We start from the raw sequence: 13,091 nt of genomic DNA, 5'->3' as shown, positions 1-13,091 counted from the left end.
AATTATTGAGTATTTCAGAACCGTTGATTAGTTAATGCTTAATACTATTTTTATTTACTTTAGTGGGATTCAATAGATTTCTAGAATTTAATTACTGACTATTTCAGAACCGTTAATTAGTTAATGCTTAATACTATTTTCATTTTCTTGAGTGGGATTCAATAGACTTCTACAATTCAATTATTGAGTATTTCAGAACCGTTGATTAGTTAATGCTTAATTACGAGTCATCATTTATGGAGAGGTCGTGAGAAACTATTCGTGAGATCCAACGAAGATATCGTGCATGTATTTCTAAAAAGGCGCAACTCAACTATTCAAAAATATTTCATTTGACCTAACGCATACACGTTATACATATTAGTCTATCGACAGTGATGATCTCCATTCTGAGCGTGATGCATTTCTGTCACGTATACTCGTCCACATGAAGCGTCTTAGCGAGAATAAGATATCAAGTGATGTAATCGATAAGTCGCTGAAAAATTCTGTAATACCAGAAGAATCTGGTGTTATCTCACATGTAACTGGAAATTAATGAATCAGATACCAATTGTAAAAGAAATTTCCACAAAAAAGAAAAGATTGGTAGACATTTTATTGAACGACCTAGTTTGTAAGAATTGTAATATTTCTAAATTGAATTCTAGTACCGAAGCATGTTGTTGTCACGGAAGGTAAACACTCATTACGTGCATCATTTTTATACAAACGTATGTACGTGAAAAAAATCAGATGCGACATTATGACACTGTGGCTACATTGATTACAACTGCAACAAACTACTAATACATTGAACACGTGTCGTGGCCTTTTTACTTGTATATTCAAATCTGCGACTGGACACCACGTGCAATACTAATTTAAATATTTTTTCTTCGCGGTTATAGTTACATTCAATGCGTGCAGCTCACGACTTCCAAACCTATCGATCATAAATCAAACAGGGGCGTCAAAAGACAGAATAGAAAATTCGTTTGAGATGACATTGCTATAACGCAACGCTAATGTAAACTCCAAAAATGTTTTGATACAATCCTCTTACGAAATAATCGTTTCGTTCGTTTTAAAAGCGACCCTGATTGATCAGTTTTAATTGCACTATGCAAATTCGTTAATAAACCGCATCGATCGTCAAACCTTATCGACAGAGTGGGCGACAGTGACCGCTTGCTCATCGAGGATGTGAAACCGCACAGTGGTGGTCCCGACATCAAGTGCTCCGATGTACTTCATTGTTCAAGAACAACGTCGAGATTCCCCCTGTCATTCGAATCGTTCCACTTGAGATTGACACGTGCCAGGAACGATCGACGCCGATCGCGGAAATTCACGAAGCTGCACACCCGCGAATAAACGGCGACGCTGATCGACGTATCGCACGAAAACGCGCGGCAGACTATTGCCACTTATCGCGCGTTGGCAGTCTTAGGAAGAAAGAGACGGTACGCATGCTCAGTCGACTGGTTTATCGAAATTACACGTACTTGCATACGTACAGTGCTCGTAGACCACGAGCAACTCGTTGAACCCGAGCAAAGTTCTCACTTTTATCGGCTCTTATCAAATGCACTTCTCTATTAAAATTGCAGCGCTTGGCTAAATCAATGTGTTAACGATGATCTTTTTATAGATTGTATAATCACGTTGCGAGTGTATGAAATAAACAAGGCTGCTTTTTAATTAATTGGCCTCGCACTCCGTTTCTGTAAACTTTTTACAGTCCTCACCAGTTCCACTCTCCTAGTTTCAATTATCGATTCGATGTTCGAATAATGATCATTTTATAAATAGATTGTATAATCACGTTGCGAGTTTATGAAATAAACAAGGCTGCTTTTTAATTAATTGACCTGGTACTCCGTTTCTGTAAACTTTGTACAGTCCTCACCAGTTCCACTTTCCTAGTTTCAATTATCTATTCGATGTTCGAATAATGATCATTTTATAAATTGTATCGTCGCGTTGCAAGTTTTTGGAACAAACAATGCTGCTTTTTAATTGATTGACCTGCCACTCCGTTTCTGTTCACATTTTACAGTTCTCACCAGTTCCACTCTCCTAGTTTCAATTATCGATTCGATGTTCTAATAATGATCATTTTATAGATTGTATCGTCGCATTGGAAGTTTGTGGAATAAACAATGGTGCTTTTTAACTAATCGACGTGGCATTCCATTTCTGTAAACCTCTGCAAGTCCTCGTCATTTCCAGTTTACGTGATAGGCATAGAGATGTTAAGGAAACAGTTCTTTTACAATGTCGAGAGGCAGGTTTCCCTATGGAAATCAACTATGGAATCAAAAAATATTGCGAAAGACCTGGACTGAATACAGTGAATCACCTCTTCGTGGCGCGTAGTTATTCCTCCCAATGTTTGGAACTGGTTGTCGAAGCAGCACTTTTCGTCTCCGTGTTACATTATTTATAGCCCTGTGGCTAAGCCTTTGAATTTCAAGTTTATTATCGTCTAAAACGAAATCTTCCGATGGCATTAGCGAGTGTTTGACGAACACCAACAGCAATTACTCGAATGTATCCTTCTGAATGAGATAAAAAAATAAGGACCATTTTGGTGTGCAAATATGTTGTCATCGGACTCGAAGAAGACGATGTTTGCAATCTCTAGTGCTACCACCTCTTGTACGCGTAATTTAATACAGCGTCTGGATAACAAGTACAGTACAAAAAAGGATGTAGTACATTAGCACCTCCGTCTACAATTCCATCCGAAAATGCTTGGAAAGGATCGAAACATGGGGGCGTCGCGTTTTATCTGCAGAATCGAATTTCATGGGGCGTCTGATAATCGTGCCATCACGATGCGAGGATTCGTTCAGTCGACTTGCGGCTGTTGGCTCATTTCAATCACCAAAATGGAAATATTAACGGTGCTCGGTTTCCTCGCCATCCTTCAACTGGATTCTACCGGTAAAGTGTCGTCGAGTGTCCTCGTGATCCTTCGAATTCAGGAACAGAATCTCCAAGATCATTCTGTTTAGATCAGACTAAGTATTCCTAGACTAGAAATACCATTGCGTGAATTATCATTGAGTACATCTTACAATTAACTCCATTGATCTATTGTCGAGGACACTCCGTTTCTTTCGTCGCGTTATTATGTTCTGCCATTGACGTTGGGTATACTATCGACTCTAAATTGTAGCAGTAACTGTCGCTGTGGATTTGGACGGTTTATGGTCTTCGTGCAAAGATTCTGTCCGCTCAACGCCCATGATGGAGCTGAAGAAGTACCTTTTCTGCCAATACGACAGCACTGTACGACCAGTCACCTCTCACAAGGATATCAATAACGTGACTTTGAAGTTGATACCGAAGATCCTAGAGTTTGTGAGTGAATTATTATTTATTCGAGCGAATGCTTGTGTTGCATTACTTGTGTCACGATTGTCTTTTTCTTCATTTCAGAACGAATTCGAGAACAAGATGATCCTGCACAGCTGGATGACGCTCGTGAGTGACTAATTGTTCTTCCTACCATTTTTAGGGGTGAAATGTAACAGGCCCCTTTTAAAATTGACACTCGTTTAAATCCCCTCTCCCCCTAGTATAAACAGAATTCTGTTTTGGGTATTAAATTTTTTAACACGTTGAACGCCACGTCACCCATATATGGGCGACAGAGCTTTTCACTAAGGAACTTCAGGAATTAATTTCAAGAGCTAAGTATTAATGAAAATAAGTCTGTATAAAATTCGTAAATTTTGATGATAATACAAAAATAAGTAATACGACAAATGTTAGGTTCTGTAGTTTACAACCGTCTCAAGACAGAATTTTAACTCTGTAGACATTTCCATGTGAATCAGTCTGGCAGTTAACGTGTTAAAAGAAACATGGACTGACTGACTTTGTTATTGTTGGTCAGTTGCTTTCGAAATTGAAAAACTCGAGTATCTCGCTTCCATAGGTTTGGATGGACAGCCATCTGACTTGGACGCCCAGCAAGTACGACGGGATCCAATACATCCACGTGAAAAGCAGCGAGATATGGGTGCCTGACCTCTCGATATACAATTCGTAAGGCTTTAACCGTCATCTTGCCGATACAAATACTTTATCATTCTATAATACAAACAGAAAATAATAACGACAATTTGCATAATCATTCCGAGTGTCGATTATCAAATATTTGTAAACAATTGGAACATTTATCTTCTATAATACAGGGTGCGGCAGAAATAACTCCCACATTTTAAAAAACGATTGAAAAAAAGTGGTACGAGATACCAACAGAAACATTTTATTTTTTAAATCTAGATATAAACAAGTTTTTTTTACTTTATGTTTTAAAAATTATGTCGTCCAAACACCTGTCGGTCACCAGCCATTACGGGCGATTCACACTTGGAGTCGTTCTTGAAAGCTTTCCATCACTCTCGCTAGCATTTCGAGGGAAATTCTTTCAATTTCCTCTTGGATAGCCTCCTTTAGTTCATTCAAGGACCAAGGACGACGTTTAAAAACCTCGGCCTTGAGGTATCCCCACAGAAAAAAGTCACATGGACTTAAATCCGCCGAGCTACGGTCCATACAGGGCATCGTCAGAGCGAAATTTTGCAAATGGTGTTTCCGGGTGATTTCTTTACGCGAAAGAGTTCCGTGGCCACCGTAGTTCGGCACATTTAAGTCCATGTGACTTTTTTCTGTGGAGATACAAGGCCGAGGTTTTCAAACATCGTCCTTGGTCCTTGAATGGACTAAAGGAGGCCATCCAAGAGGTAATTGAAAGAATTTCCCCTGAAATACTAGCGAGAGTGATGGAAAACTTTCAAGAATGACTCCAACTGTGTATCGCCCGTAAAGGCCACTATTTGGACGACATAATTTTTAAAACATAAAGGAAAAAGAACTTTTTTATATATAGATTTAAGAAATGAAATGTTTCTGGTGTTATCTCGTACCACTTTTTTTAAATTGTTTTTTAACTCTTTGGGGCAAGGTGGGATTAAAAGTGTCCCATCTTTTTGATGGACCGTAATGCATGGTGGGACATTTTTAATCCTACCTCGAAATTTTGCAATAGCTGCATGTGTATAGGTGTGATACCTTTATTAATAAAAATATAAGAATTTTGTTTGATTTAAAACGCAATAAAATTCCTGTGCAACATGGGTCTATTTTATGACCTGAATTCCTGTGCCGCAAAGAGTTAAAGTGTGTAAGTTATTTCTGCCGCACCCTGTACATCGTTGCGTGACGTCGCTTTTGACTGGACCCTTTCATAAAAATTCCATTGAAACAGGGGTGACATGTCGGACGACCAGAGCATCCCTCCGACGACGTGCTTGATCTTCAGTTCGGGGAAGGTGAGCTGCGTGCCGTCGATGAAGCACATCGCCAAGTGCTCCACGAATTACGCTTCGTGGCCTTACGACAGACATCGTTGCCGAATTAATTTTGGCTCTTGGTCCCACTCTGGCGAAGAAGTGGACTTCCACTTGGACGAGAAAGGGGTAAATCGCGTTTAAAACACAGATATTGTCATGAAATTCTGTCACAGTAAACATCTTTGAAAGGAATGTTTAATTTCGCATCGTTACTTTCTTCAGTATCAAATGGCTGGTTACACGAACAATAGCCTGTGGGATTTCCAAGTGGAGCAAGCGTACAAGGTCGTGAAGATGTACAGCTGCTGCCCGAACGACACCTACCCCATGATCGTTTATATGTTTTCTATAACTCGGCATCACGGGGTCCTGCAAATCGCATACGTAACTCCTGCAATTGGTATGGGAACTTCTCGTTCATCGCGAGCTTGCATAATTCGAAAATAAATGATCTATAATCCAGTGGCATCGTTCCGAAAATAATTCGTACATCTATACGATACCACTCTGGTTCTTTGGATAATATAGCGTACAGGAAGATGAGAATCGAATTCGTTCTTATACTACTTCTCCCTTTTTTTAAATCTCTAGCCATGATGTTGCTGACGTTAACTGTCCTGTGGTTGGACTCGAGATCGACGGAACGCATAGCAGTAGCCAGCGTTAATTTGATTTGCCACATGCTCTGCATATTCGACATGCACTGGCAGCTACCACACAACGGCACAAACCCGCCTAATTTACGTGAGTAATCGAAACAAAGATAGATCCTATCGCGTACAATATAAATTTATTAGGTGGACTGGAAAGTAATGTCGTTTCTTTGACATTAAATTCAAACAAATTTTTTATAAATTTCTATTTTTAATTATTAATTATATAATCGCTCCCGTTATCAATAGCCTTTTGTCATCTAGTGTGCAAATTGTCAATGGCAGATCGATAAAAATCAATGAGCTGATGAATGATAAACAAGTATTTAAAATTGCAAAAAGGACATTATTTTCGGTTCACCTAATAATTATAAAATATTTCACATTCCAGTACTGTATTATCGCGACTCCTTGGCCTTGGCTGTGTTCGCCTTAATCCTGACTGCCTTGCTACGCAAAATGCTCACGATGAACATCGAAGTGCCCCATTGGGTCTCCTCGACAACGTCTTTCGTCCTCAGCAACAGAGCTGGACGTTTCCTCGTCCTTGGCGAGGAGGATTCGAACAGAATCCTCGGCGCGGAGATGGACGACAATATGGACTCTCCCAAAACCGAGGCAACGTCGAAAGAATCATCGTGGAGACAGCTCGCAGCCATAATCGAGTGGCTGTCCTTCTTTGTCGTAGTGATCACCTACGTCATCTTGCTGTTCACCCTCATGCCTTACTCTTAAAAGAACCACGGACTGACGTCATGGTTCCTCGTTCTACGTTCAATCAGATGCCCTCTGTAGATTCTCATTTTTTTTTTTCAATAAAATGATCATTGTACGTCGATTTTTGTACTGTACTTTCCATCAAGCGTTCACGTTTCAGAGAATTGTTCTCGCGTTTGTCTGAGCTCGATGTTTAAATGAGAGGTGAATGATGTTTTCTAAGATTTTATTACTACTCTGTAGCTTTGAAATAAACGAAGTTACGTTCTTATTTTGTTTGGTTGATGCTGCCTTTATTTAGCCCTTCGTCAGAGTCCACCAGTTAGTTATGTTTTGTTCGATAAAGTTGATTGTTTGCCAATAGAGTCACAATGTGCTTATATAAATATAGAGTTCCTCGAGTCATATGTGATCCATACAAACTTGGAAGTTAACGCAGGCATTTTGGAGACATTAAATAAAGTAATAAAATAAAAATATTTTCCTCTTTACAATTAAATCGTAATAGGTTTGTGACTCAAACTTTAATCTCAAAATAAATTCGTTTGCACTCCATTTTATAGATCTGTTACATTCCATCCATAGATTGACACCGTTTCTAAATTATGGGAACAGTTTCCAGGATGATCTAGGAATTTGAAGCTATTTCGATTAAATGTGGAGCAGACCAGCCGCACAATTCCGGTACCAAAAGCTGATAAGAGGACGTAGAAAAGGGGGCGGTCCTCGGTTTAAGATTTCACTGGGCGTGCAACTATTCACCTCGATCTTCCATAGTTGCAGTAGTCGCGTGTCAGCTGGCTCGATTTGTCCTCGCGAACGAAAATGAAGAGCCTCCTTTTCGTCTGTCTCGTGGTCCTCAGCATCTCGCGTCAAGCAGCGTACGACTATACATATCCGACATCTTGCAAAGATATCACGAATAGTCCTATGATGCGTCTCAGGCAATGTCTGCTTGAAGCGTACCAAGAGGCGTATGACGCGAACGTTAGACCCAGCAAAGACCACAAAAAAGCCACTAATGTCAACTTCGAGTTGGAGATACGCCATTTCACAGTCGTAAGTAGCCGTGTGCTCAAATCCAAGGTCTCGAAGTCTTGATCACCCTTGAAAGCTTGCTCTTGAAAGTTTTGATTAGTCTTCAGTGATCGATACTTCAGCAGCCTTGAAATCTTGCCTTTCTATCATAGTATTTTACTCTGCTGCCTTTTCTGCATTTGCCAGGATGAATACTCGAGCACGGTAGACCTGCACGTCTGGACGAGATGGGTGAGTACCAGCATGGATATCGAATTGACGAAATTACTTAGACTCGATACATTTTTAACGCACGATAGGAATGGACAGATGACTTCTTGAAGTGGACACCATCGGAATTCGACGATATCGACTCGTTGAAAGTACTGAGCGACCAGATTTGGACACCCGACATCACGACGCACAGCGCGTAAGTTTGAAAGTGAATTTCAATTTAATAACTAACGTCCATTTTGGTCTTTCTAACGCACCTTGACTCTGAAGGTATGAATATTGATTATAAGTCGATATAGGATCAATTGGTCTGTGCTAGGTCGATCGCGGGCGCCGATGCTGAAATGCCACTAAGTCAATGCTGGATATTCCATAGAGGAACAGTATTTTGCGCGCCAAAAATGTTGTTCACGACGCAATGCGAGTCAGATTACTCATGGTGGCCTTACGACGCGATGAATTGCACTCTTGAACTTGCCTCTTGGGCTCATTCCACTCAAGATTTGAAACTTCAGTACCTATTGGTCAAGCAGGAGGAGATGGTGCGTATAATACATTTTCACAATTTATTACAATTTACACTTCTCGATGAAATAATCAAATTGTCTAAAAATGGATGAGAATAGCGAGAATAAACGAGAGCGTAAAAGTAGCAGGATATTACTATCTTCAATTTTCAGTTGATAGAACTGGATGAACTTAATTCACAATGGGAAATATACAAATTTACCATAAACGGGCACGAAACAGAATCAAAATTCAATTCCAGTTCGACATCTGAGGTGATGACTAGTGTGATATCTTATAACATCGTCTTGCAAAGACACGCTAAGATTCATAGCGCGATCTTCGTGACGGTCGTCACAGGTTTGTAGTAATTACAGATTTAAATAGCAACATTTGCAAACTGTAATTACGTTTTTATTTGCATGTGTGCATAGTGCTTATGTCAATGACGCTGGTCACACTTTGGCTGGATCCAAAATCCAGCGAACGGATGATAGTCGCGAATTTGAATTTCGTTTTTCATTTGCTCGGCTTGCTGGACTTGCAATGGAGGATTCCCTTCAATGGAAATCGTATTCCAAAATTAAGTGAGTCTCGTAACATTGAAATCGATTAATTAATTGATCAATTAAATGATTAAAACTTTTCGTCGTACGACTTACAGTTTATTATATTTCTTTACGAACTTTTCGAAAATCTACTGTCCTAAAAGCAGCGATGGGCAAGATCGTAATCGCAAATACGAATACGATTCTAATCGAGTGTTTTCGAGTTGTGATTGCGATTACGACCGTATTCTTAGAGGTTTTTAATTGAAAATTTTTCATTTTTGATTTCGACGAATGTATGATTTTCTAAGTTTTTTGGGGTCCCATCACTGCTTAAAAGCTTTTAATAATAACAATGAGTCTCTCGATCTTTGAAGACCTAGATCTGAATTTAACGTTGTATTACTTATCTTTTCAGTTCTCTTTTATCATAATTCGTTCATGTTGGCTACCTTCTCGCTTATTCTGACCACCATTTTGCGTCACTTGCAAGAATTAACCGTTGACGCACCTTTGTGGATATCGTCAACCTCGGTTTTAATTTTGAAGAGTAGAGTGGGCCAAATACTTTTGGTGAGCTTCTTAGATCCAAAACAATCTGCCAGAATTGAGTTAAGCTCGGACGATAACACTAACCTCGTGTCTATCGATAAGAGAGAGTCTACTTGGAGGTACACGTCGATTATAATTAGTTGGCTCGCGTTTTCGAGTATTTTATTCGCGTATATAATTATGTTGATTGTTTTCATTCCAACGAGTATATCTTCAAATCCCTATGACATGCATACCCCAACCAAGAAGAAATAAAACTATATACAATCTTCATGTACAAATATAACACTTTCAACGAATACACGAATAATTAATAGATAAGGGATGATTGGAATGTTTAATAAAATTCGTCTCTGTGTATTCGCTTTTCTTTTTTTTTATAAATACATTTATTTTGAAAAAACATCTTGAACTTAATTGATTACTTCAATTAAATCCATCTTTGCGTGTGTTAACAGTGCGTCCAATTTAAATCTACGATATTTTTATTAAATACAGAGGTTTGCAAGAGTAGAAAAAAGTGTTATAATTATCGTTTGAAAGAGTAAGTTTTATGAGATTCGTATGACTGTAACTGTGAGAATGTAGTAGCAATACACGTTAACGGAATGGGAATGCTGTCCGTCGGCTCCTTAAAACTTACAGATGCTTTGTCAATAAATGCTCTAATACAAATGACGATTTATACTTATAACGTAAATAACACGTACTACGTACACGGTAAATTATACAAAAGAAATAAAAGCACTTTAGCGAGCTATTTCTCTTTTCTAGAATAATGTAACGAGTAAATGAAAGTGTAACGAAAAGAATAACGAGTATTGAAACTGCGAAGATAAAACAAAATCGATATACAAGATGGAATGATGCAGCTTTCACTATGATTGGTACAGAAGATAATCTTTTAGAACTCGCGGAAGTGGAAGCGAATCGACTGCGTTTCTCTTGGTATATCGTAGTATAGCATCACGGCAGGCACTCTGTAGGGTGGATACTTCTGAAACATATAATTGTTAAAAGCAAAGGGAGAATATTACCAAAAATATCGAACCACAAGGACTTACCACCATACAGTTGAATTATCCTGACTTGTTTTGTAGCGCCATATACATCTACCACGGCACGCACAGGTCTTTCCTTGTAAGGTATATCCTTTCCGCACACACCTTGGTCTTCCCCATTTATAATAAAATGTATTTCTGCCTTGTCAGAGCCAGCCTGTGGCACATACATGATCCCGATACGACTGCCAGTATCCGTAGGGAGGTTACAAGAAGTATCATTTGCATTGGGTCTAAGCGCTTTAAATGGAATAACTCCTCTGGATGTTTGCACATTGATTCCATCTGTGATCAGTTTCTTCTCCCTAGATGGTATTCCTTCGCCTGTAACACACAACAATTATTGTAAAATTAGTTGTAAAGCTTTACTGTAATAAATATAAATTCATAAATATTTGAATATTCTTACCATAAGCAGTGTCTGCCATATAGTCTGATCTATCCCACAGAGTATGGCTCTTGGTAATGGCAAATATCCAAGTATTTCCCAATTTGACTAAGTCAGGCATGGCGAATTCAGGCAATCTGTCGTTTACAGAGCCAGGATCTATGAGGGTAAGCCCTAGTCGCATGTGTCCACTCCACCCTCTTTCTGTTTTCTCGATCTCCACCAGGAAGATCTCACCAGGTTGTAGCGGCTTCTCGCTGAAGACCAGCGAGTGAGCAAAGCTAGAAGTACGGTAGGCTACCGTATTGTCATGGCGGAACAGAATGTTCGACCCATGGGTAGGGTGGAACCTTGTTATGATCTTCCTGGACTTCTCAGTCATCGCGATCTTAAGATAACGGAAGAATCGACTCCGAGTACCGGTACTACGAGTCTACGCTGTACGGACTCGTCTTCGCGAGAAGCCTCATCGAGACGAATCCGTGGTTAGAATACGTGAGACGCATCAACACTCAAAAGAAACGAACGTAGACGCCACTCTTCACGAGGAATGTTCACTTGTATGAACATTAGAATGCTTTTGTCGGCTTACATGATTGCTCGATGCGTCCAGTGGCTGAGAAAGTGAGGTTAGGTGTTCATCGAGGCAGTGCTTTCGCCGAAACCCCAGTTGAATCGGCTATGCCGCTATCGTTGCGTGCAATCGCAAAAAATGATTATGATAGCGATATTTCACGGCAATTTAGCCTGCGCAAGACAAAACAGGAGATGACACAAAGTTAAGGATGCTTTAATAGTATAATAAATTGAAGAAACGCAGTAAAAACAGCTGATTGGCTGTGTATATCACAGTGGTGCACCGTTTGACTTTGGTGCCCCTATAAGTCACAATTCAATTTTCATATAACAAAAATGTATCTAATATGTTAACTACTACTTTCAATTTCATTACGGATTAAAAAAGAAGCTCATCTTGATAATGTGCTATTTGCTTGTGTTCATTAACAAATGTTTTTTATAGCAATCATACTTTTGAATATATGAATGCTTGCTGCGTAGGTTACAGGTACGGTAGAGCCATCTAGTAGTCACTGGTAACTATTTGGCTTGTATTATACGATTGTATTTATTAATTTTTAATTTTTATCGTAAATAGATCATCAATCTCTAGTAAAGTATTATTAGTAATAAATCAATCTAGTAAGGTATTATTTATTACACTGAAGACATGACCTTGCGTCTATATAATAGATGGCGTCATTAATATCTATTTACCGACATATGGTATACATTCATAATAATTACGAATTCTATTTTGTTATATTTATGGTGATAAACTTGGAGTTATATCAGAGGTATTGCAACAATAAAATTTAGCTAGGAAAATATTTTTTTATATACCACTGTTGGTAAATACGTTGTATTAGCGCCATCTAACGTTGGAAATAGGAACTATTCCACGACAAACTTGAGCGTTTTCGCGATAGAGGCGCTGGTCAGACTCCGAAAATAGTTCGGTAAGTCACCGCTAGACAGCGATACCAATTTCCGCGGGAAATTTAAATCTCTTTTTACTTAATCGAATTAAAGTTCATTGAAAGCATTTGTAGATAGTACGTATTAGATATTATTAAGTAATAAAGAGTCTTTTTTGTATAATTTAAGACGTCAGTAGCGACCAGTTTGTGGATATTAATTTCTTTTTTACGTGATACAGTTCAGATATCAACTAAACACTCTAATAAAGTAACACAATTATTATTTTTTTTTGGTAGCAGATCATCAATCCCTAATAAAAACATAGTTTATTACTCTGAAGACATGATCTTCATTTTTATTCGTAAATCCCCCTTAAATAATACACCCAATTAATATGAGAAAGATTGTGATCAGTGCAGTATACCAGCAATTTCCCCGTAACAGGGTACTTTTCTTCCACAACGTCCTCTTCATCCTGTTTCTCATCGAGGAGGCTTACTTTGATATCGATGGTCTTGCAAAAAATATTTTGTTTTACATAGTTAAGTAAAGAATGCATATGAATAATATAATATACATAATAT

At 38.7% G+C, this 13,091-nt stretch overlaps 3 protein-coding genes across 4 annotated transcripts in view; 1 reads left to right on the top strand and 2 right to left on the bottom strand.

Annotated features, from left to right (window-relative positions):
• LOC128874361 (putative glycerol kinase 5) overlaps positions 1–1,394 on the bottom strand; it is a 6,142-nt gene extending 4,748 nt beyond the window's left edge. Inside the window, exon 1 of the mRNA XM_054119049.1 lies at positions 1,141–1,394. Coding sequence (XP_053975024.1) covers positions 1,141–1,236 — 96 coding nt within the window. The 5' untranslated portion in view covers positions 1,237–1,394. The remainder of the gene's footprint in view (positions 1–1,140) is intronic.
• LOC128873541 (uncharacterized) lies at positions 1,316–9,939 on the top strand. Its single transcript, XM_054117167.1, has 18 exons — positions 1,316–1,445; positions 2,109–2,931; positions 3,167–3,351; positions 3,430–3,474; positions 3,932–4,041; positions 5,267–5,477; positions 5,574–5,751; positions 5,943–6,095; positions 6,396–6,726; positions 7,023–7,042; positions 7,086–7,183; positions 7,508–7,780; positions 7,946–7,990; positions 8,059–8,168; positions 8,292–8,514; positions 8,653–8,839; positions 8,914–9,066; positions 9,446–9,939. The coding sequence occupies exons 2-18, from the start codon at positions 2,736–2,738 to the stop codon at positions 9,832–9,834; spliced, it is 2,907 nt and encodes a 968-aa protein (XP_053973142.1). The 5' UTR covers positions 1,316–1,445; positions 2,109–2,735; the 3' UTR covers positions 9,835–9,939.
• Positions 9,940–9,944: 5 nt separating this feature from the next.
• LOC128874363 (neuralized-like protein 2) lies at positions 9,945–11,878 on the bottom strand. Of its 2 annotated transcripts, none has more exons than XM_054119052.1 (3): positions 11,050–11,878; positions 10,644–10,964; positions 9,945–10,576 (listed from the first exon to the last, which is right to left on the bottom strand). In XM_054119052.1, the coding sequence occupies exons 1-3, from the start codon at positions 11,408–11,410 to the stop codon at positions 10,458–10,460; spliced, it is 801 nt and encodes a 266-aa protein (XP_053975027.1). In that variant the 5' UTR covers positions 11,411–11,878; the 3' UTR covers positions 9,945–10,457. The 2 variants fall into 2 exon arrangements, with proteins under 2 accessions (XP_053975027.1, XP_053975028.1); XM_054119053.1 differs by having other exon boundaries at positions 9,945–10,573; positions 11,050–11,877.
• Positions 11,879–13,091: the final 1,213 nt, after the last annotated feature.

This window comes from Hylaeus volcanicus, chromosome 3, assembly GCF_026283585.1.
Source record: "Hylaeus volcanicus isolate JK05 chromosome 3, UHH_iyHylVolc1.0_haploid, whole genome shotgun sequence".
NCBI classification, from domain to species: domain Eukaryota; kingdom Metazoa; phylum Arthropoda; class Insecta; order Hymenoptera; family Colletidae; genus Hylaeus; species Hylaeus volcanicus.
This window is presented reverse-complemented; position numbering and strand designations above follow the sequence as displayed.